Source organism: Muscardinus avellanarius, assembly GCF_963383645.1.
Source record: "Muscardinus avellanarius genome assembly, chromosome: 6".
Lineage (NCBI taxonomy): Eukaryota > Metazoa > Chordata > Mammalia > Rodentia > Gliridae > Muscardinus > Muscardinus avellanarius.
The window spans coordinates 19,811,146-19,833,771 of record NC_137791.1 but is presented as its reverse complement, the minus strand read 5'-3'; the positions used below and the strand labels follow the sequence as shown (position 1 = coordinate 19,833,771).

The 22,626-nt window shown below is 40.4% G+C and overlaps 1 protein-coding gene across 3 annotated transcripts in view; it reads right to left on the bottom strand.

Annotated features, from left to right (window-relative positions):
* Positions 1-22,626, bottom strand: part of ARHGAP10 (Rho GTPase activating protein 10) — a gene marked incomplete at both ends in the record, with an annotated part of 308,500 nt that overhangs the window by 103,514 nt on the left and 182,360 nt on the right. For all 3 annotated transcript variants that reach the window (XM_080697718.1, XM_080697720.1, XM_080697719.1), the window contains 3 exons: positions 485-543; positions 8,291-8,378; positions 14,883-14,957. In XM_080697718.1, the coding sequence (XP_080553844.1) occupies positions 485-543; positions 8,291-8,378; positions 14,883-14,957 (222 nt within the window). The remainder of the gene's footprint in view (positions 1-484; positions 544-8,290; positions 8,379-14,882; positions 14,958-22,626) is intronic.

Below are 22,626 nucleotides of genomic sequence, written 5' to 3'. Positions count from 1 at the left end.
AAATATCTTTGTAAGTGGAGCCATCGCCAACCCACTAATCTCTCCAAAACTGCTAATCTCTCCAACCTCCTGCCCGTTAAATACTTCTGTGTTCCTGGAGCATTCTGTTCATGACACTGTTATAGAGTTCATGGTATAATGAGAGGCAGGGATGCCCTTATACTTGCTGCGGAAGTGGCTCCTGGGGTCAGCAATCCTGCTGTGTCTCACACATCCAGTGTGTATGAGTGGCTAGCACCCAACAAGCAAAAGTAACGTTCTTGAATGAATGAATGAATGAATGCACTGTCCCTTTTTCTCACTTTTTAAAGGAGGTAAATACAGCCATCTTCTAAAATATTTTCTGTCTTTAACATAGACCATAATATCAAGTTAAATTTTTTATGTTTAGTTACAATTTAATTTCATGAATTTTAATTATTAGTTCACACACACACACCATCAGCCACAGAACTCCATCCCTGCGTCTCTATATAATACTTACTGGCCGGAACAATGAAATCGCCGTGTAACTCGTAGGTCATGAGAGGCTCTGGAAGACTCCTAGACGAAAAGGGCAGCTCAGAATTACCAAACATGTCCTCACAGGTCACTGCAGAGTTTATTTCTTTTTTATAAAAGGGTGTTACATTTCTTGTGCATTTCTTGGTTAACATTCAAAACTTCCCTAGGGGATAGATACCTTTACATATCAAAGAGACACATAAATCAAATGGTTCTCTTTATGAACTTGTACCTGGCACTATCGAAGCTGCGGCAGTCACGAGTCCCTGTCAGGTTTAAACAGAAGGTGTTTCGTATCTAATCTTGGAAAGGACCTTTATGAACAATCTGGCTTTCTATACAAGACTTCTTTCTACACACTAAGATATTTAAAGTCAAGCATTCTATCTAACCATTTGTAAGCATATACTTTGAAAACTCATCCTTAAGATATTAAATGATGATGCCACAAAGAAATACATTAAATTGGGGGAGCATCTGCCTTGCGTGTGAGTCTCTGGATTCCATCCCAAGTACCACACACAAAAAAAATTAAATAAGCTAACTCATCTCCCCTTCTCAAATATCTCCATTACAATAATAAATATATTTAATCTTTGTCCCTATAAAATAAATGAAAAAGAAATACAAATTAAAGTTGGACTTCTTAGTTCATACCCATACAACAAAATTAAGTTGATAACAAAAAGATAATTTTCTAAAAAAGCAAATCACATAAATGGAAGCATATTTTATCTGTGATCAATAGAACTCTACAGTTCTACAGCTGAATCAACCTTGCTCATGACTGAAATTTTACAAGACCAGATTCCCTGATTTTATAAAGAGTTAAACACTTAGCCGGGCGTGGTGGTACATGCTTGTAATTCCAGTACTTGGGAGGCTGAGACAGGAAGATCCGGGTTTGCAGCCAGCCTCAGTTACTTATGAAGGCCCTCAGCAGCTTAGTGAGACCCTGTTTCAAAATAAAGAATAAAATCGGGCTGGTGATGTAGCTCTGAGGTAATATGCCCCTGGGTTCAATCTTTAGTACCGCAAAAATAAGAGTTCAGACACTTAGATGAGTGTCAATTCTCATAGCTTTCCTGCAGGGCAACCTGGCAAGAAGTTCTGAAAGACCATGAACTCCTCTGCCAATGTTTAAAATGAAATGTGTAGGCTGGGCATGGTGGCACATACCTAACAATCCCTAGACTTGGGAGGATGAAACAGGAGAAGCAACTTAATGAGGCTCTCAGCAACTTAGTGAAACCCTGTTTCCAATAAAAACAATAGGGATGGGGGTATAGCTCAGAGGTAGAATGCCCCAGGGCAATCCTCAGCACCACAAAGACACACACACACACACACACAACACACACACACACACACACACACACACACACGAAGTTTAAACATAATCAAGATCCAAAAATATTGCTACGGATAAAGGTTATTGCATACTGGTAAAAAAAAAAGGTCATCAAGAACCGACAAGAAAACTAAATGTTCAGGGATCTACTAATGAAGCTTCAAAATGCACGAAACAAAACCCAACAGGCCTGCTGGGAGACCCAGATGACCCCACGGCTACAGTTAGAGGTCATAAGCGATATGCCAAGCAGACAGAAAAGCGAGTTAGGATGCAGATTTGAACAGAACTACCAACCACCTCCACCTCCTCACTACACCCTGCCCCAAAGCCGGCATTCCCAGGGCACCCAGTCATTTCTTTTTCCAGATAAACCATATTCTGGGTCACAAAACAAATCTCAATAAATTTACAAGACTTCAAGTCATACAGAATAAGTTCTATTAGAGTGAAAATTAAATTAAGCTGGGTGTGGCGGCACAGGCCTATAATTCCAGTACTTGGGAGGCTGAGACAGGAGGATCTCAGGTTGGAGAACAGCCTCAGACCTTTAGCAAGTCTCTCAACAACCTAACAAGACCCTGTTTCAAAAAAAACAAACAAACAAAAAATCTGGCTCTGATAGCGCAAGCCTATCATCCCAGTTCTTGGGAGGCGGAAAAAGGAGGATCATGGGATTTAGACTAGCCTCCGCAACTCAGCAAGACCGTTTCAAAAAAAAGTAACCTGGTCTCGTGGCTCACGCTTATAATCCCAGCATTCGGGAGGCGGAGACCAGAGGATCACGGTTTGTGACAGCCTTAGCTACTTAGAAAGGCCCTTCGCAACTCGGTGAGACCCTGTTTCAAAAATAGAAAGACTAAAAAAAAAAAAAAAAAAAAAAAAATGGCTGGGGATGTATTTCTGAGGCACCATGCCCCTGGGATCCATCCCTGTTACCGCAAAAAACAACAACAAAAAAATAGAGCTGGAGGTACAACTCAGAAGTAGAATATTCCTGGATTCCATCACAGTAGCATAAATAAATAAGGCTGGATTGTGGAGTGAAGGTAGAATGGCCCAGATTCAATCCCCAGTACCAAAAAATAAAAACAAAAATTGAACTAAAAGTCAGAGAGATTATCTTGAAAAAAAAAGTAAGAAAAATTCAAAAGCATTTTGAACTGAATGAAATGAAAATGCAGCCTTCCAGAAAGCAGATTAAACAGTGGCCTCCAGCGGAGGCTACGAGAAGGGAGAGCGCAAAGCTGCGTTTCTGGAGACAGAAGGAAATTGGGGAAGGGCGAGGGGCAAGTTCACTACTTCGATTATGGCGACGGTTTCACAGATGTATAGACACGTCAAGCTTATCAAAATGTCTACCATAAATATGTGCAGCGGGCTATATGCCGATTACACTATAATAAAGCTGTTTAAAAAACAAAAGTAGATGTGAAAATATATTCACAGCTATGTTCCTTATATGCAGCAAAGGATGCCATGGTACACACACATGTGGGAAAAGACAACCACAGGCCCACTCAAACATAGAGCCCGAGCAAAGGACAGGCTGCTCTCCGGCTTCCACTCTCCCTCCCCTAGCCTCTGTACTCCCATTTAGAAAAGAAAAATGGCTGGGCGTGGTGGCACACGCTTGTAATCCCGGCATTTGGGAGGCTGAGACAAGAGGATCGTGGTCGAGAAAAGACTCAGCTATGTAGGGAGGCCCTTTGCAACTCAGTGAGACCCTGTTTCAAAATAAAAAACAAAGCCGGGCGTGGTGCCGCACTCTTGTAATCCCAGCATTTGGGAGGCTGAGGCCTGTGGATTGTGGTTCGCAGACAGCTTCAACAACTTAGTGAGGCCCTCTGCAACTTAGTGAGACCCTGTTTCAAAATAAAGAATAAAAAATAGAGCACGGGGTGTAGCCTGGAGGTAGAATGCCCCTGGGTTCCATCCCCAAACCTGCAGGAGAAAGAAAAGAAAAGAAAAGAAAAGAAAAGAAAAGAAAAGAAAAAGAAAAGAAAAGAAAGAAGGAAAGAAAGAAGGAAAAAAAGAAAGAAAGAAAGAAAGAAGGAAAGAAAGAATAAAATAATAGGGCTGAAGGTGTAGCTCAGAGGTAAAATGCCTCTGGGTTCCATTCCCAATACCGCAAATAAATAAATAAATAAAATAAATAAATAAATAAATAGAAAGAAAGAAAAATAACCGATTACATCACAGTCTAAACCAGGAGAAAGAATGGCCAATTAGAAGTCAACCTTCGGGGGTTCTGCTCCAAGGTATGTACATGCAGAAAGCAGCATAGATGGAAAATGGCTATCCAGCAGGGAAGGAAAAGTTAGAGGGTGCTCTACAGGAAGGAGAGGACAATGACAACACTTAGCAAAACCACTTCTCCAATAAAAATGAATCTGCATCTAAATATCTTCTACGAGCTACTTATATCATTGCCATATGTCTATAGCGAGGCAATGCCACATAAAAAATAAATATCGTTAATGTGAGGGAAGCGGTAATAAAAATGACAAGTTCCCCATACAAAATTTATCATCCTGAGTCAGGGCCTCGCTCGGCCTCCCACGCGACACGTTTTTAAGCCGCCTCTCTTTGCCACCGATGGGATCTGGTGAGAGTTATAAATCACAACATTTACCTACACCGGCATTTCCTTCCTCAAAACTCCCGTTCCAATTTCCAGGCTTTAAAAGAAGTTTCCTCCAGGTAAAATCATTTTGCTAGAAACATCACCAAATGGCTCATTTGTCACCTCACAATGGGAAACCATTGTGATGAAGACATTGCTGGAAATCAAAATTATGGTCTGCATAGATAAGCAATGACTCCAAGAGCTCGTATCAGGCTCCCCAAGACTGCTGGAAGAGGAAATATCGCCTTGAGTCAGAAGAAGAAGAAGGGAGATGGCCATGCCCACATCTGCTGAGCACCTTCTTCTCCAAGACCCTGGAGGGATGCTTCTTGTTTTACTCTGGTGCTTTGGGGCTTGGCTGTCTCCCTCCTCCACCCTCAGCCTCCCATCTGAGAGTTTCTCAGTTTTTGCAGTGAGAAGAACTTCAAGGGCACGAGAATGTTTTCTTCGCTCTGTTTGTTGAGAAAAGCCGCACTGCTTTCAGCTCCATGAACTTGCTGTGCGTGAGGAAGCCGTGATTCCAACCAGAGCAAGCTGGCTGGCTCCCGCCCTCCTCTCCCTGGGCCATCCACAGTGCACCCCACTCTCCTGCCAAACACCCCGGCAAGGTGGAGGTAGGTAGGAACTTGTTTTCTCTTATTTGGTCCCCCACCAGGGAACGTGTTAAATCCTAATTACTGCTTCTCCAGTGGCTAAAAATAACAGAGGGGAGAAAAGAACAACAACCTAGCTTTCAACTCTCCCAAGACATCTGCCATCTTATGGTAATCACTTCATCACATTCGGGCAGAACGGGGATATTGTTAGGAGTGGAATTATATAATAAGAGCATCTCGTAATGTGGTTCTGCAGGCAGTGCCTGCTCAGAGTGGAGCTCCACAGAATGAAGCAACCGCAGAGGAAGAAGGCAGAAGAGGCCGCAGATGACCAGGGGCCATGGGGTCGAGCTTCAGGATCCAAGAGAGGGCTATGGGCATGGCTCAGTACAGGGTGCTTGTCCGGCATGCAAGAGGCTCCGGGTTCAGGGGGAAAAAACAAAAACATCCGCGGCCCGAAAGAAACTGCACGTACTGAATAAGAAGAGCCTCTAGTCTGGGAAGTTATTCCTTCCCACAAAGGAAAAGAGCCATGTGACTGAGGGAAACAGCGTCCAATTAACAACCAAAGAACTGGATCCTTATCCTTAGTTTCCCACCAGTAACTGAGTCACACCAGGCAGTGCCTTTACTTGGGCGAAGTATGAATTTACCAAACAGTCAAACGGAGCTAAGGCCACCTGCAGGAGTGCAGAATCCTTTGCTAGTCGACTTAGAATGCGCAGTCCATTACATGTAAGTACACACACACACACACACACACACACACACACACACACACACACACACACACACACACACGAGGTTGAACCAGGCCTCAGCTCCTTAGTAAGGAGGCCCTTAGCAACTCAGTGAGACCCTGTTTCAAAATAAAGAATAAAAAGTAGGGCTGGGGGTGTAGCTCGGAGGTAGAATGCCCCTGAGTTCCATCCCCAGTACTGCAAAAAAAATAAATAAAAAGACCCAACAAATAAATGCCAATAGAGGCGGAGGGGAAGATTAAAAGAGACTTAAAACGTAACAATCACAATGAAAAGGTAACACTGATTAAAATCTCTGGGATTGACGCCAAACACAAAAGTACAGCCTGGCTAAGTTGCTGAGGCTGGCGGTGAACATGAGATCCCCCTGTTTCAGCCTCCCAAGTACTGGGATTACATGTGTGCACCACCATACCTGGCTTAAAAGAGAGGCTGAGTACTGGATGATGTTAATTCAGTTGGGTATAATAATTATATTCTGATGGCCCCTTTCTTAAGTCCTTTATCATTTTTTTAGGTATATACCCAAACGTTTACAGGCACAGTGATATGAAGTTCTTTAAAGAGTTGTCCAAAAAAAGTGGCAGGCAGGAAGCGTAACAAATCTACAAGAATATTGATAACTGAGGAAGATGAGTAAGAGAAGAATGAGAGGATTCATTACACTAATCTCTCTGGTCTTATAGGCTTGAAATTTTTCCGATTTTGTTGAGTGAAAACTAACATAAGCAGATTCTAATGTGTTCACTGAGATCCAAGTAATTTTTACATGAAAAAACCTACATAGTAATAACTGATTTGGGGAGAGCTCGTGTGTGTGTGTGTGTGTGTGTGTGTGTGTGTGTGTGTGTGTAGCAATATAAAAATCCAAATCCCCAACAAAGCATTACAGGAATTACACTGTTTTTGTCCCTTCGTTTTTTGTGGTTTTTTTTTGTTTTTCCAGTACTGGGGTTGGAACCCAGGGGCATTCTACCTTTGAGCTACATCCCCAGCCCTATTTTTTATTCTTTACTTTGAAACAGGGTCTCACTGAGCTGGGAAGGGCCGTAAATAGCTGAGGCTGTCTACAAACCTGGATCCTCCTGTCTCAGCCTCCCGAATGCTGGGATTACAAGTGTGCACCACCACGCCCGGCTCTCCCTGTTCTTTTACTCACTTCTTTTTGATACTTTTTCTTTTTTTTTTTTTTTTTGTGGATCTTGGGATAGAACCCAGGGGCATTCTATCTGCAAGCTACACCCCTTGCCTTCTTTTTTTATTATTTTTTAAATTTTTATATTTTTATTTGTTTGTTTATTTATTTATTTGGTATACTGGGGTTCCTGGAAACCCTTCTACCTCTTGACTATACTCCCAGACCTATTTTATATTTTTTATTTGGAAACAGGGTCTCTTAAGCCAGCAAGGCTGGCTTCGAACCAGCACAATCCTCCTGTCTCCACCTCCCAAGTGCGGGGATTACAAGAGTGAGCCACCAAGTCCAGCTTTTATTATTTATTTTGAAATAGGTTCTCACTAAGTTGCAGAGGGCCTCACTAAGTAGCTAAGCTAAGGCTGGCCAGGAACCAAGATCCTCCAGTCTCCGCCGCCCAGATGCTGGGATTACAAGCGTGCACCACCACGCCCAGCTTTTCTGTACTGTCTATACTTTTTTCCTTATCAAACCTCAAAATTTTATCACTAAATTCTCTTTTAAAGAAAGGCTCGTTTTCATTACAGTGCTGAACTTCTAATGCCTATACTACATATTTCCTATAATAAAAATTTCAAATTGATCTTCAAATCTCAACTTTTCACACAGCTCTATATTTAAATGTTGCCAAAAATCTTTTGTTCCAATTGTTTAAATCTAAACTTTAAAAGCCTTCATTTTTAGCTTAAAACAAAGACTCAATGAATTCGATTAATAGCCCGCCATTCTCATTTTTCATAGTATTTAATCACTAAAACTCCCATCTACAACAAATGTCTAGTTTAACAACCGTGTCCACTCTGTTGCAATTTATTTGAAAACTGACATGCATCTAGTGCTAAGTTCACTTTCTGGAACATTAGATACCACATTGTAAATGTTCTTTTCTCTGTGTGTGTGTGTGTGTGTGTGTGTGTGTGTGTGTGTGTGTGTGTGTGTGTGTGTAAGTAACTGGGGACTGAACTGAGCAATATTCTACCTTCTGAGCTACTTTTTATTTTTTTGTTTTTGAAACAGGGTCTTGCTAGGTTGCTGAGGACTTCGCTAATTTGCTGAGGCTGGCCTTGAAACTGTCATCTTCCTGTCTCGACCTCCCAAGGACTGGGATTACAGGCATGTGCTACCATGCCTGGCTTGTTCTACTTTTTAACAAGGCTGACTTTAACTACTGATATTTATTTACAGAGTAGGCATCTGCTTTACATCACCATCCAAATAATGCACGTGACCCTCGTGGTACCCAGAGGTGCTTACCTCAAATACTGTTTCAGGGCACTGGTTATTGTTTTTACTTCCCAGTCGATGGAATTCTCCAGGTCCAGCTCGTTGCACATTTTTACATCTAATGAACAAGCAAACAAAAGAAAATGATTTTAATTAAAACCCGGAACATTCCAAGGCCCTCTTGATTAGCTCATAAGAGCTTCCATTTTTAAGTGGTCAGACTACAAAAGATTAATCCTGTGGTTTTCTACAAAAGACAGCATTACATACAACTTCTTTATAATCCTACAAGCCATAGTCCATTATTAGACATTTCTAGTACTTCAGAAAATCTGTAGTCGTGAAAGCCAAAGGATAAAGGTTTGGACTAAGTAAGGGAGACTCAGATATAGTTTATAGCTGTTTAAAATCCATAACTGCAATTACTCATGCACAGCTAATATTATCATCAACATCACTGTCCTGATGTTAAAGGTCTTACTCAGTATCCATTTATGTTTGAACCTAATTTAAAAATAACACCATGTGTACATGTATCAAAACATACATTACCCCACTAATACCTATAATTTTTATAAATCAGTGAAAATAAATTTATTAATAAAATAAAATGTTAAAGCTAACTGGGGGAGGAGTATCATTTATGGGTAAACTTTCATATTGGCTTTTACAATATATGCATTCAACCAGGAAACATATATTAGAAGTCTCTGTGTAACATCTCTGATATTCACTTCAAATTAAACGAGCTTTTTTTGTCCTAAAAGTATGTTGCTGACTGTTGCTTCCTGATGATCCTGTTTTTGTTGTTGTTGTTATTGTTGTTGTTATTATTATTATTATTATTACTAGTATTATTATTATATTTTGGGGAGGGTATTAAAAGTTGAACCCAGGGGCATTCTACCTCTGAACTATACCTCCTATTTTATATTTTTTACTTTGAAACAGGTCTCACTAAGTTACAGAAGGCTTCGCTAAGTTGCTAAGGCTGGCCACAAATTTGCAATCCTCTTATCTGAGCCTCCCAAGTACTGGGATTAAAAGTGTGCATCACCACACCCAGCTTCCTAATATCCTTTTAAATAGCTAGTAAGTTCTAACATCAAGGTACAAAGAGAAAGATCAATCAAGGGTGAAGTGTGATGAAAGCAAAGCCCCGACCCCCTGAGTACGGGGGTATCTCTCATTCTTGTACCCCTGAGCCGGTACACTTTGGATGGATGGCAGCAGAAAGCAGCCCATTGTGGATTCCCAAATCTGTGTTTGATGCCTATGCCTACCGGAGCCAGCAAGCCCATCCAAGCCAGCGAGTCCCAACCTATCTGAACCTTAGGTCTCCATCTGCACTAAAGAGGTCCCAACTGTTCTCAGAGAAAATGACTCTGAGCACTGAAGCAAATCAAAAGCATCTACAGATTCTCGTGAATTATTCAATGGTGCAGACTGGCGCCACCACTAAGTCATTGACTAGTGTAGGTGCTCAGTGGTGGTACCCACCCAAAGGAAGGCAAATGGGCTACTCCAAGTGGTAGCCAGCCTTCAACAGACTTGCCTGCCTGCCTGCCTACGCCCTCATCAAGCAAGGGGGATAGTAAGGGTTTCATGGAAGAGACTCTTTCTCCCTCACTCTAGAATGCTGTCTCAACCAAGATCAGAAAACCTTGTTTAGTTTTGTCCTTTTTTTCTGCCTCCCACTGTATTTGTCTACACAGAGAAGGAAAATATCTTTAGTATTTTCTTTTTGAAAGCACTAAAAAGAAAAGGCTGTCAAGATGGGACCACCTCATGAAGTCACGCATAGAGCCTGAAATGCTTTAAGCTCAGGCACAATGAAGAAGGAAAGTCAACTCAATGGTGGACTCCAACTTTTTGAAAATAAAGTAAAACAGGAAGTGATGGTTATTCCACAGCCATAACACTGCGCATATGAAGTCAATTACTCAAAGGTCTGGAGACATCTTAAAGCACTTCAACATTTCTTGATTACAGCGACTGACAGCCATATGCAATAAACTACAACAATGGCAATTGACACTGATTACATTTTGATCAGTTCCTACAATTCAGAACTCATTTGTTACTGAGCTTGTCAGACAAGCCACAGATACATTCGAGAAATCAAATTAAGAGCCCTGATTAAAGATGCAATCCTTTATAACTAGGACTAAATAATTCTGTTCTAAAGGCTTTGCCAACCAATTACTTCTGTAACTGAATATTCTGTCTCTCATTAAATCAATTATTTAAATCTCATTTTAACATACAAGTCAGATAACATTTTCAATCAACTTGCTACCAGAAAATCGCCATTTTAAAAACCAAGAGGCTGCTACAGAAAATCTTTCATTTCCAACTTTCTACCAAATCACATCCTATATTTTGAGAACCATATTCTTGCGATGGGAAAAATATGCCTTCCTCCTAAATTCATAGAAGAAAAAGCAGCTGTCACATCAGAAGCTAATGACTACATAATGTCTGTGTTATTAATCCTCTATTAAATTCTCACTGTTTTCAAATAATTCAATCATCCCGAGTGGTCCTTGACAAAAATGTGGGAACACTGCGTCTAGGTAAAAGTCGTTATAACTTATGTAAGATTCAAAGGTAAACGTAGTTTTGGAGTATTCACTGACGATATATGCGTTCCCCTCTATATGAGGAGAAAATTTTGCCTCCTTTCTAACCAAAGAACAACATCTCATAAATAGTTAAAAATCTAAACTAACAAGCACAAGACACAAAAAATTGACTGATTTGGATGGACGTTTCCAACTTGTTTAGTCACTGTTCATTTCTTTGAAATTGAAACTGCACAGCCCAACCAAAATTCAGAATGCCATCTAATGCAGGAGCTAGCGCCCCACACAGTGGTGGCTGGGTCCAATTTTAGAGGGCTTGGAGAAACATAATGACTGGAAGAGTTTTGAAAAATCTGCTTTATAATTGAATTTTTTCAGCACTCCTCCCCACATCTATGTGACGTAGCTGTCCTGCAAAGTGAACAAGAGAATATTTTTAAAGCAAAAAGTCTTCTTAATTATGTTTATTTTGGTTTTCTATGGATTTTGTTTTCTGTGCTTTTTTGTTTTCTATGATTCTGTGCTAAAAATATGTAAAATCATCTAGACTTTTTTTTTTTTTTTTTTGCAATTTACATTTAGAAATAACCGCCAAATCCATCTGGCCACATACATTACTACCACGCTGTCTCACAATTTCCCTTCATTCCAAAGTGGAGAACACAGGAGAATTCAAATGCGTGTCAGTTCTAATCTACACACCAACATGGCTACATTCATACCTCCTTTACTAAAAGACATCGACTTCCCTAAGACACCCCATCTGCCATTTCACCCCCTGCCATCTTTTACTATTCCATGCTTATAACATTTGAAAAATATTTTTTAAAAAATAAAAAAAAACTTACCAAACATCAAGTGCCCTGACTTAGAGATAATAAGGGAGAAGAAAAGAAAAATGGTCTAGACATGAGAGGAGGGGAGCCCAGACACTCAGCTGGACATTTGCTTTTGGAAATTTAAGAAGCTCGGCCCAGGGTGAGGCTTAGGCTGCTAGAAATGTTGCCTTGTTCCCCAGGAAGGAACTGACCCAGCAAGTCATTCTCATCGCCAGGGGAGGGAGGCAGCCACCCTCTCCTTCGCTTGGCCAGGAGGGGCACCGGTGACTTCTGGGTAAGAGAACGTTCTAGGCTCAACACCTTTCATGTCAAAGAGATGGGAGAAGGACAGGGAGGAGGAAGAGGACAAAGACGGGAAAGAGGAGGAAAAGAGGGCAAAGGAATGCGAGGAGGGAAGGAAGGTGGAGGAAAATGGACAGAAACATTTTTCTGTATGTTCATCTTCTCTGTGAATGGGGGAAAAAATCTCCGAAAAGGAAGATGAGTGGGGAGAACACGAAAGAGATTAGGCATTTTTTCTTCATTTAGAAATCACCACAAATTTCCATGTATGGATATTTGAAGAATACTTAAAGCATTTCACACAGATAATGCAAAAGAGTTTGTGTAAAAAATGGTAATAATAAAAAACTAAAATAAATAGCTCTCAAAAACTAAGGAGAATCAAGTAAAAGGTATTTCTACTCAAAAAACAAAGTGGCTTGGAGCTCCTTCTCAGACACGTAGACTTGGATTAGTACTCACTTTCATTATGGAGAAATGTGCACAAAATGCAGTTTGAAAAATTCAAATTAAAAAAAAAATAATAGGCACTGATTTTTAAAAGTTAAAAATCTGGTAGGCCCCACCTAATTTCCCTCCTCCCTCTCTTCAAGATACACAACCTTAAAACAACATAGAGATATGGGCAAAGTCAAAGAGGAAGAATATCTAGGGGGCTGTGTGTGCATGACTATTTGAATCTCAAATCCTTGCTTTGACAGAGATAGAAAATTATTTCATTTTGAGGCCTTAATTGGATTGAAAAGAAAAAAATATCTTAAAGAAATCTTAAACTGATCAGTAAATAGTGAATACATCTATTTTTGTTAAGAGATAAGGTTTGTACTGGTAACCTAAAGTAACAAGGAGCTGGTCCTAATGCTAAAGCCAACCCTATGTCTTAAACTGACAATCTTGAATTCATAGTAGAGATCAGTTTTAGATTAATGACAATATATATCCATTATCGATTATTAAATGCGGAAATAACAAGTCAGTATCTTTCCCTCATGCCAATTCTCTAACTTCCTTTTTTTTTGTGGTACTAGGGATGGAACCCAGGGGCATTCTACCTGCAAGCTACGCCCCCAGCCCTACTTTTTATTATTTATTTTGAAACAGGGTCTCACTGAGTTGCAAAGGGCTTCACTAAGTAACTGAGGCTTTCGACGAATTGCAATCCTCCTGTCTCAGCCTCCCAAATTCTGGGATTACAAGTGTGTGCCACCACGCCAGGCTTCTAACTCCCTTTCTTTACAAAATAATTGCTCAAAACACAGCATCTCCCTTGCTTGCAATCTGAGTGAGACTGTGACATGCCTGTGTCCGGGCGTCTCTGCTCTCATGCTCATGAAAAGCAAAGGCAGTTTTCTAAGGTCATCAATCTTTGAGCATTTAGATATTTAAAAGCACCTTGTAAGTTAAAGACTGTCAGGCTATTTCCCAGGACCTGAGAAAGGAAGCTATCACCTGAGTTTTGTGGTGCTGTGCATGTGGGATTTTATGAGATTAAAGACAAATTCTGAGACAACTTAACAAACTTTGGGGTGATCAGAGAAACACCCTCTTCAAACCTCCCTTAAAAAGGAACAAGAAAATGATTTTTTAAAAAATGCCAGGATTTTTCTAGCCAATTTATCACCAAAATGTACCTTTCAGCCTAAATCTTCAAGAGAGTCTTCCAGTTCAAATCATTATAACACCATGTTGGAAATGAGAGAAGTGTTTCTAATTTTAAAATTAAGTAAAAGCAGATGCTGTAGTGCCATTAAATTCTTCCAGCTGCTACTGAACCACTGGCAACCTGAGTCTGTTTCATTTGGAGCCCACTAATGGTAAAAAGCAAAGTCTGTCGGCCAGAATTGCACAGCCCAGTCACACCAGAGAGGGAAAATGCAAACAGTTCATGAAAGCAAATGTATTCTAACGAGGCTCTCCAGCTGATGATGGGCAATTTTTCCTGTGGTTAATAGCTTAAAAAAAGGCTGTTGCTTATGAAATTCTTAATTCAAATACAGCCAGGCAGGCGGTGCTATCCGTAATGTGTCAGTTGATTTTGAAAGCATCTTAGTTTATGCTTTCTAAAAATGAGTCTTTGCTACAGCGCTTTAAGATGCAGACAGCTTTAAATGCATTCATGGCATACCTGGGGGCATTGTTAATACTGATTAATTAAAGTGAGATATCTAATGAATTAATATGCAGCAAGGTCAGAATGACAGCTTGCTTTGATACCCAGGCCCTGCAGCCTGGCAAGTTATAACTCATTGTTCCACAAGAGGCAGCCTGCTTTGGGTGAGGGAGACGCGGAGCATCTTACAGGTGGCACTGAACTGACAGCCGTGCGCATGCAAAAGTGCTTTGTCATTCATATAATGTCTGGGGTAATAGAATCAATTCGCTTTCTGGCTTCCTCTAGTCTGCGATGCCAAAGAACACTGTGTTATCAGCACAGATGGAGCATGCGTGGTTCTGGAGAGGCGCCTGGTGCGAACTACAAACCAGCCACGGTGAATACCAATGAATCCCCGAGAGTCAGGCCCTTGCTGTCACATGACAGCTCTGGAAGCTCCATAAAAATGAGTGGATCCCAGCAGTCTTGTCCAACCAAATGTACTGTCAAGATTCTGGACAAGCAGTTTGGAAAGGAAGCAAAATCGGAGAACCCTGATTGTGCTGTGCTGTGAGAAGCAGGCGGGAAAAGACCTTCACCCATGAGTTGCATTTCTTTCTTGATAAGTAGAGGCAAAGTAGATCATTTTAGCTAATCCAAATACTAATCTATTCCCCTGAGTCAACAGGAGACAACTTGTCCCCTTTGAAGAAACCAACAGATTCACAAACATGCTATATGCTACTATGAAATATTAAGTTGTGAAGTCTATGAACATAAACAAATAATGCACGGGGAAAAAAATGATGAGAAAAGAGGCATACCCATCAACATACTCAGAAGTCTCTGGACCTTTGAACTCACCCCCACAACTCTGTACAATCCTTGGTCGTTTATACCTATTGGAAGAGACAAAATTGTTAGCAAAAGGCATTTTAGAAGCCGACATGGAACAGTTGCTTTCAGAACCTTTGCTAACTCACATGAGCAACATTCCTGTTGACTATAAAAATAACATTTAACAAAAGCAAGTGTTTACCAACTTGTCATACCAGCTTTAGATTTGTGAGTTGTGGTTGGAAAATAGCTCCATAAAACAATGTTCCCTGCGGACAAAAATGTAACAAGTCACATACAATAGACACACTAAAACATGCCCCAGCATAGTTGGTAAAGATGTGTCAAAACCTTGTGTTTAAAACCTTGATTGTGTTTACTTGCTGTTTCAATTTTTCTTATAAAGTTTTAGCCTCTTAAAAAGGTGATTAGTTCATTGATTGCAATCACTGTTTGGATAGTTCTTGAAGACCTTGAAAAGTCAATGAACCCCAAAGCTGAACTATCTTTTTGTGGAGTGCCCTGTCCAAATGAGGATCATCACAGACTCTACAGCAAAAGAAAGCAACTCTCAACGCATCCTCCCTCTGCAGAGACCTAAAATCAAGGTGTCCTTGAACATGATAGACAAAGAAAGACAAGAGGAGTTATTGCCAAACTTAACTTAGCATGCTGAACAAATGTCTTTATTTGGATTCTCAACAGAACAATCATAAATGACATTTATTTTTTAAACAAATGCAAAACCTTGACAGGCACTCAGGACTTGAAAGAAAAATGTCCATTTTTTAGGCTGCAAAGAGAAATGGGCAGAAGCACCGTATCTTAGATATGCTTTAAGGGCAAGAAAGGGTTAGGGAGTACAACTGTGGCAGATCTACAGAACCGTTAGGCATGGGTGATAAAAACTGGGAGTTTATTGTACCAATCTCCCCATTTTATGCTTAAAAGTTTTCATAGTAAAATCAACTTACTTCCCCAAAATGTGACTTTTTACTTCCAGAGTCACAGCTTTCTGGCTACATGTTTCTTTTCTACACTACGAATGTTAAAAGTTAATACAAACATGACTAGCCCACAAGGAAATGATCTCTCTAATCCCCCAAATTTCCAAACTAAAATAACAACAAAACAGGCATGGACTTTGCCGGAGGGGTTCAACGTTCTTCTCACCTTCCCATATAGGGTGATAAAAAGAACACTAGGCAGTCTAAAGGATTGCATTTGAGTCTAGCCGAGACACTTCACAAGCACGTCGGGAAACCTCCCTGAATCTGGTGGCTTCATCTGAGGTGAAGGGCAACATCCTATGCCCTATTAATGCTGGGAGATAAACACAATGAAATAAACATGTTCTATAAATTATAAGGCGCCATCCAGTCAAGACACATCTGTAGTCCCAGTACTTGGGAGGCAGAGACAGGAGAATCACAGCTTCAAGGCCTGTCTCGGCCACTCAGGAAGATCCTCACCAATTTACTGAGACCCTAAATAAAATTAAAAATAAAACAGGGCCAGAAAGTATGGCTCAGAGATAGAATGTCCCTGGGTTCAATCCCCAGTACCAAAAGAAAAGAAATTACAATGCACACATAACGCACACTTGTAATTCCTTACCAAAATCATTGTTTTTCTCCTTTGATTTATTTCTCCGTACTCATTCTTTTGAGCTTCTCAAATACACTATTTGTTCTTCAATTACGGGCCAAAGTGTGACTTCCAAAAATTAATATGCTGAAGTCCTGACCCCCAGTATCTAAGAATGTGACTGTATTTAGACATAAAAGTCTTTACAAGATATCATTTTAAATGAGGTCAGCTGGGGCTGGTGTTGTAACTCCAAAGTAGTGCACCTGCCTAGCACGTTCAAGGCCCTGGGTTCAATCCCAAGAAACACACACACACACACACAAGTGTACACGTACACACACACACACACACACACACACACACACAGAGTTAAAGAATAAGTGAAAGAGCAGAAAGCAGCATAGTTAAATAATGAAGTGATAATGATTAAATGGAGATATGACCAAGACCAGGCCAACTAAACGTCGAATAATTTCAAAAAATAAATATGATGAGGTCATCTGCTTGGGCTTTAGTCAAATATGACCAGTGTCCTGAGAAGGAGGGAAACATTTGGATATTGACAGTAACAGGAGATGAAGGAAGAAAAAGGCCACCGACAAGCCAAGAACAGAGGCCTCATAACAAACCAGCTCTGCCAATAGCTTTATGTTGAACTCTCAGCCTCCAGAACTGTGGAAAACATTAATTTCTGTTGTTTAAGTCACCCAGAATGTGATACTTGTTATAGGAGCTTTAGCAAACTGATACTTCTCTCTTGATTATCCTTAAGCTCAAAGGACCAGCAGAGCTCAAGGCTGGGCCCTTGGTCTGCACAAGCCTATTGGAAATGCCAAAGAATCCCACCAGCAGTGACGCACTTGGTTGATGAGAAGCAGTGACTGCAGAAAGGAGGGAAGGGTCACTGAAAGGAGGGAAGGGCAGCCCGGCCCTGCAGGAAGCTGGGAGGAAGATGAAAAGTGTCATGGCTAGACTTAGAATATCCCCTGAAGAGTTCATATATTAATATTCAGAGCTGATGTAATTAAGTCATGAGAGTTGTGATCTCATCAGTGTATAAATCCATTGTGATGGGTTTACTGGGTGGCAACCGAGGCAGGTGAGGGTATAAAAGAAGAAGGTGGGTCCTGTTCTGGGAGGATGGCCTTGAAGATGGTGCTTTTAGTCTTTGAAGCTCCTTGCTTGTTTGCTCTCTTGCTCCCAGCCTCCATGATGTGAGAGCAGAGCCCTTGCTCTCCCCGTCTCTTTGCTTCCTACCATGCTCTGAACTCTACAGATGTAACCCGGCCTAAGATGGACGGAAACTCTGAAATCTCCAAAAATCTATGAGCAAAGAATTCGCCTTTCCTCTAAGTTGTGTGGTAAGTTGCCTTGGATTATAGCATTGGGAATGTTGACTGAAACAAATTGCCAAGAAACAAAAACCAAGAGAACTCTGAGCCTGCTATAGGAGAAGAGATGAAGCTCCATTCCATCCTTCTCCTAGAATCCAGAAGGCACATTGAGAACATTTAAAATACCAAGGGGCTGTGTTCAATGCAACTTTAAGAAACCTACAATAGCTTGGCCTCAGAGCCAGAAACTAAAAGAACAAGTCAGATTCTCTAGTCAAACAAGTGCGTGCCTCACTGAACGGTGCCTGGAATATATGGATAGATGAAATAAGATTATTACTTCAGCAGTAATAATTATTCTGTGCTGGTAATTACTATCAGATAATTGATCAAGTTCAAATTCATCAACCTGAGAGAAGTGGAGTTAATTGCTAATGCATAATGAAAAGTGCAAGGGGGAATTAAAGCTACTCAACACAGTTATTCCTTTTTAAAATAAAATTTAAATAAATCTCACACAAAAGCAACTTAGAATTGCTATGTAAAATAATCATGCCTTGTAGGATTTTCTCCTTCTTGTTATACTATTTTGAAAGGCTCGGGACCAAAAAAACAAAAATGGGAGATTTTATATCTAGGAACACATAGGTGTTCTTACAAAAACATCAATTATGTTGAAAAAATATAGACCAACCAATATACCACATCGTATTAGTTGGGTTTCTAACATCCCTCCCAGCTTCCTTTCCAAATTTTCAGCCAAAGGGAGCATTCTTTTTTTTTCTTTCTTTTTTTCTGTTTTCCTGGCAGTACTGAGGTTGGAACCCAGGAGCATTCTACATCCAAGCAACACCCCCAGCCCTATTTTTTTATTATTATTTATTTTGAAACAGGGTCTCACTGAGTTACTTATAGCTGCGGCTGTCCACGAACTGCGGTCTTCCTGTCTCAGCTTCTCAAATGTTGGGATTACAAGTATGTACTAGCACTCCCAGCTAGGGATCATTCTTTCTAATCACCAAGTAGTAGAATTTGGAAATCAGCTTTGACTTCTTTCCCACCACTTTCATATTCAATAGATCAAATGTCCACTTTCCCTTCAAACTGAACACTAATCTCTTTTTCAACACATCCTGAATTTCAGGCACTCATAGGTATTAAGAAATTCCTGCAGAGAAGCATACAAAACAATAATCCATTCAGAACACGACGGTCTTTTATATACTTATATATCTGCTATCTATTGTTCATACCACTTGTTCTATCTAAGGGCTTCCCCATTCCCGTGTTAAGAGGAAGCAATTGGATTGTGCCCACAATTGGAGAGGTGCCCAAGGAAAGAAATAGAAAACAAAGGAAGGAGAAACTAGAATGAATTAAGAAGTTAGCAGGGTGAAAAACACCAAACATTTCCTAAGAATTACCCAGCACTTACTATATTATAAGCACTGAATAAAGTCCAAGACATAAGGTAATATTCAAAAGAGAATTAAAAAATTAAAAGAGAGCAACTTGAGACCAATTGGGCCATGAAGTCCTATTTTGTATTTTTTCTGGCCTCAGAAGTAGGTTTTATACTTGATAATTCCATATTCTCTAATACCTCCCAGAGTCCTCAGCACATGCCAGACATTTAGCACCTGAAAGGAGTAAGTTAAGGAATGAAATAATGGATTGGTAAACTGAGATTAAGTAGTAAAGGAAATATGAAAAAAAAATGAAAGCTCTCTCATCTGTTCACATACATGAGCACATAAAACTAAAGGAAGGAGAAGGACTCAGAGGGGAACATAAACACTTTTGATGGTAACAGGCACAAAATTATTTTAAAGGATTTTTCAGCTGCATGATTCCATAGAAATAAATGATCAAATTCCATGGCTCTATAAACATTCATTCAGCTCACATCTAGCAACCTGCTGAGCGCCTGGCATGAAACCAGGTACTTAATATTTGCAGAGTGACTGAATCATTTATTTGCACTTGTGTGTGTTGACAACAGGGTAAAAGGTCATTAGTGCTCACATTCACAGCCACAGGATTTACATCAAAAGTCTGCAACATTTCATTTTTAACGAGGCACATGTGCATATATATATGCGTGTGCATGCACAAATACAAACACATAGGTTTACATATCCCTCCAGCACTGCAAAGACAAATTCCCCTATGGGTTAATGTAATGAAAAGCCACATCAGTTTATGCATATATAAATACTAATCATTATTTTAAGTATGTCCTAAGTTTAATTACATATATTTCATATGTAACTTTAAATATTAGCTAATGCAGAAAGACTCTTGAAAATAAAAGGTAAAAAAATAAAAAGCACTCTACATGAAGTGATTAGAAAAACTTGTGAGAAAATCCCTAGCAACAAAACTAAAAATGATATGCTGTAACAGTAACTTCAAGAAAAGAGAGGAAAAAGCTCATAAATACTGTTTAGGTCATAGGTGGGTTACAAAAATGTGATAATGTGTTTTCTACATATAACTAAACCTCAGTAAGTACCATGTTTAAATGTCTACCTAAGTATCATAAACACTTTCCAAGCTATCTGCACCCTGGTTAAATAAAAATAAACAGATTCATATACAAAGATGCCCTTCAAAAAAAAAAAAAAAGAAAAACAATAAACAAAGATACCTTTCCCAAGATGCTATCCACATTATTTTAAGTTTTGTCAAAGATAGGTATTTATAATGTTGATTTTTAAATATAAGCAGGCAGAACCAAGAATCATTTGCTCTGTTCCATCACTGGGACATAGTCACCATCATAAATTTTAGATATTAATTTTAAAACTCGGCGGGTGGAGAGTGGATTATCTCCAACACATCCCATACTGTAAAAAGCCACGCAAGAGACAATCTGCCCTTGAGCAGCAAGACATAACATCTCCTGTCACTGTATGAAGAAGGGAAGGTCAAAAGAGCACTCAGTTACCTTTCAACACAACTAGACTTTGGTGACCATCATCAAAATAGTTTTAAAAGCATATCCTGGATACACAAACTTTCGAAGGGTTAAGATACATAATTTACAAAGCGAGGTCATCAATATCCTGGAAATTTCCACCTCTACCCCCCGTAGGAGATGGCAAGTTGCTCCATATCCCCAGGTCTCAGCTTCTTCTTTTGGAAAAATGGGCTTAGCAGTAGAAACTAAAAGAGATAATGATTGTAGTGCGTGGGCATCAACCCTCTCATACAATTACTGTATTCTTAATTCAAGCATTTATTAGTAGGCTTGCCGGTAGCATACAATTCCAACCTCTTTTCCCAAGAACTAGGCACAACACATACAAAGTTCTCCTAACCAAGGCAAGTGACCTACAGCCCACTTTCAAAATAAAATTATGTGCTGGGAAAAAGAGTCAACATTTATGTAATAAGGAGGGCTCGGGCAAAACAGAAAAATTCCTGCTCACCAGTAACACTTGCAACTTCTTCCCCTGGACGATAAGCACTTGGGCAGCAGATAGAAGAGCTCTGCAGACAGCATCTCTGCAGTAGCTCACCTGACTTTCCCCTCGCTGTGGAGTCTTACACTCTGACCTTCACACGTGCGTCTTGTGTGGACCCATTTCTGTAGTAGGAGGAACAGCCTCTCCACCAGTAGGCGCTTTTAGGGAAGTTCTCATGGTTTCCCTCAGGTGGACAGCCCCCATCCAAACCAACCCAAGACCAAACAAGAAAAGAGAACACGCAAGATGATGGCCATGTCCACTGAGGTCGCTCACCCCACCCGCTCCCACTCCCCGCCCGACATAAATGATCATGATGGAAGAAGTAAAGGCAAGCACCAAGAGCTTCAGGACTCTGGGGTACATCCAGGCTTGGCCAGGACGCATCCTTTCAAATCCAAGTCTCAGATACAGGAGTTGGAGGCAGGCACAGGGGCACACACCATTCAGGATAACTTGTACATGTTGAACAGTGCAGGATTCACTTTCACGTAACTTGTGCTACATAAAAGTCGCACAACATCTAAGCTTTCAGCATCCTAACATTATATTGAAGCTAATTTAAAAATAGGCACCATAGCCGAGCGTGGTGGCACACGCTTGTAATCCCCACGCTTGGGAGGCGGAGACAGGAGGATCGCGCAGGTTCGAAGCCAGCTGCGCTGGTTTAGGAGACCCTGTTTCTCAAATATAAAAAAGTATAAAATAGGTCTGGGAGTGTAACCCGGAGGTAGAAGGACTTCCAGGAACCCCAGTACCACCAAAAAAAAAAAAAAAAAAAAAAAATAGGCACCATAGATGGGCATGGCGGTATATGATCCTTCTGGGAAGGAGGATTGCATGTTTGAGGCCAGTCTCAACAACAGTGAGACCCTGTTTCAAAATCAAAAGGGCTAGGGGTATAGCTTGGAGATAGAATGCCCATAGTTTAATTCCCAGTACCACAAGAAGAAGGAGGAGGAGAAGGGAAGGGGAGGAGGAGGAGGGGAGGACAGAGGGGGAAGAGGAGGGGAGGAGGGAGGGGTGGCTTTATTTCCACTATTATTTCCTCCAATATCTTTTTTCTATAGGAAACACCCAATGAGTATTGACTAAAGTCCATCTAAGGCATGTGTGGCCAGGATTAGGTACGTATTAAACAAAGTAAGCTGGAATGAATGGAGCAGCTAACAAAGTAAATTTTTTCCAAATTACCATTGACAAAGCTCAAGTTTAAGTAGTGGCAAACTGTTTACTAATGTAAACTGGAAGTGAGACTCAAGGAGAAAGTTCTCGATTGCTCTTCGCAAGGCCCCTTGGCCTTCATTCCCTATAGAGATGAGAGCAGGAGGAAAGGC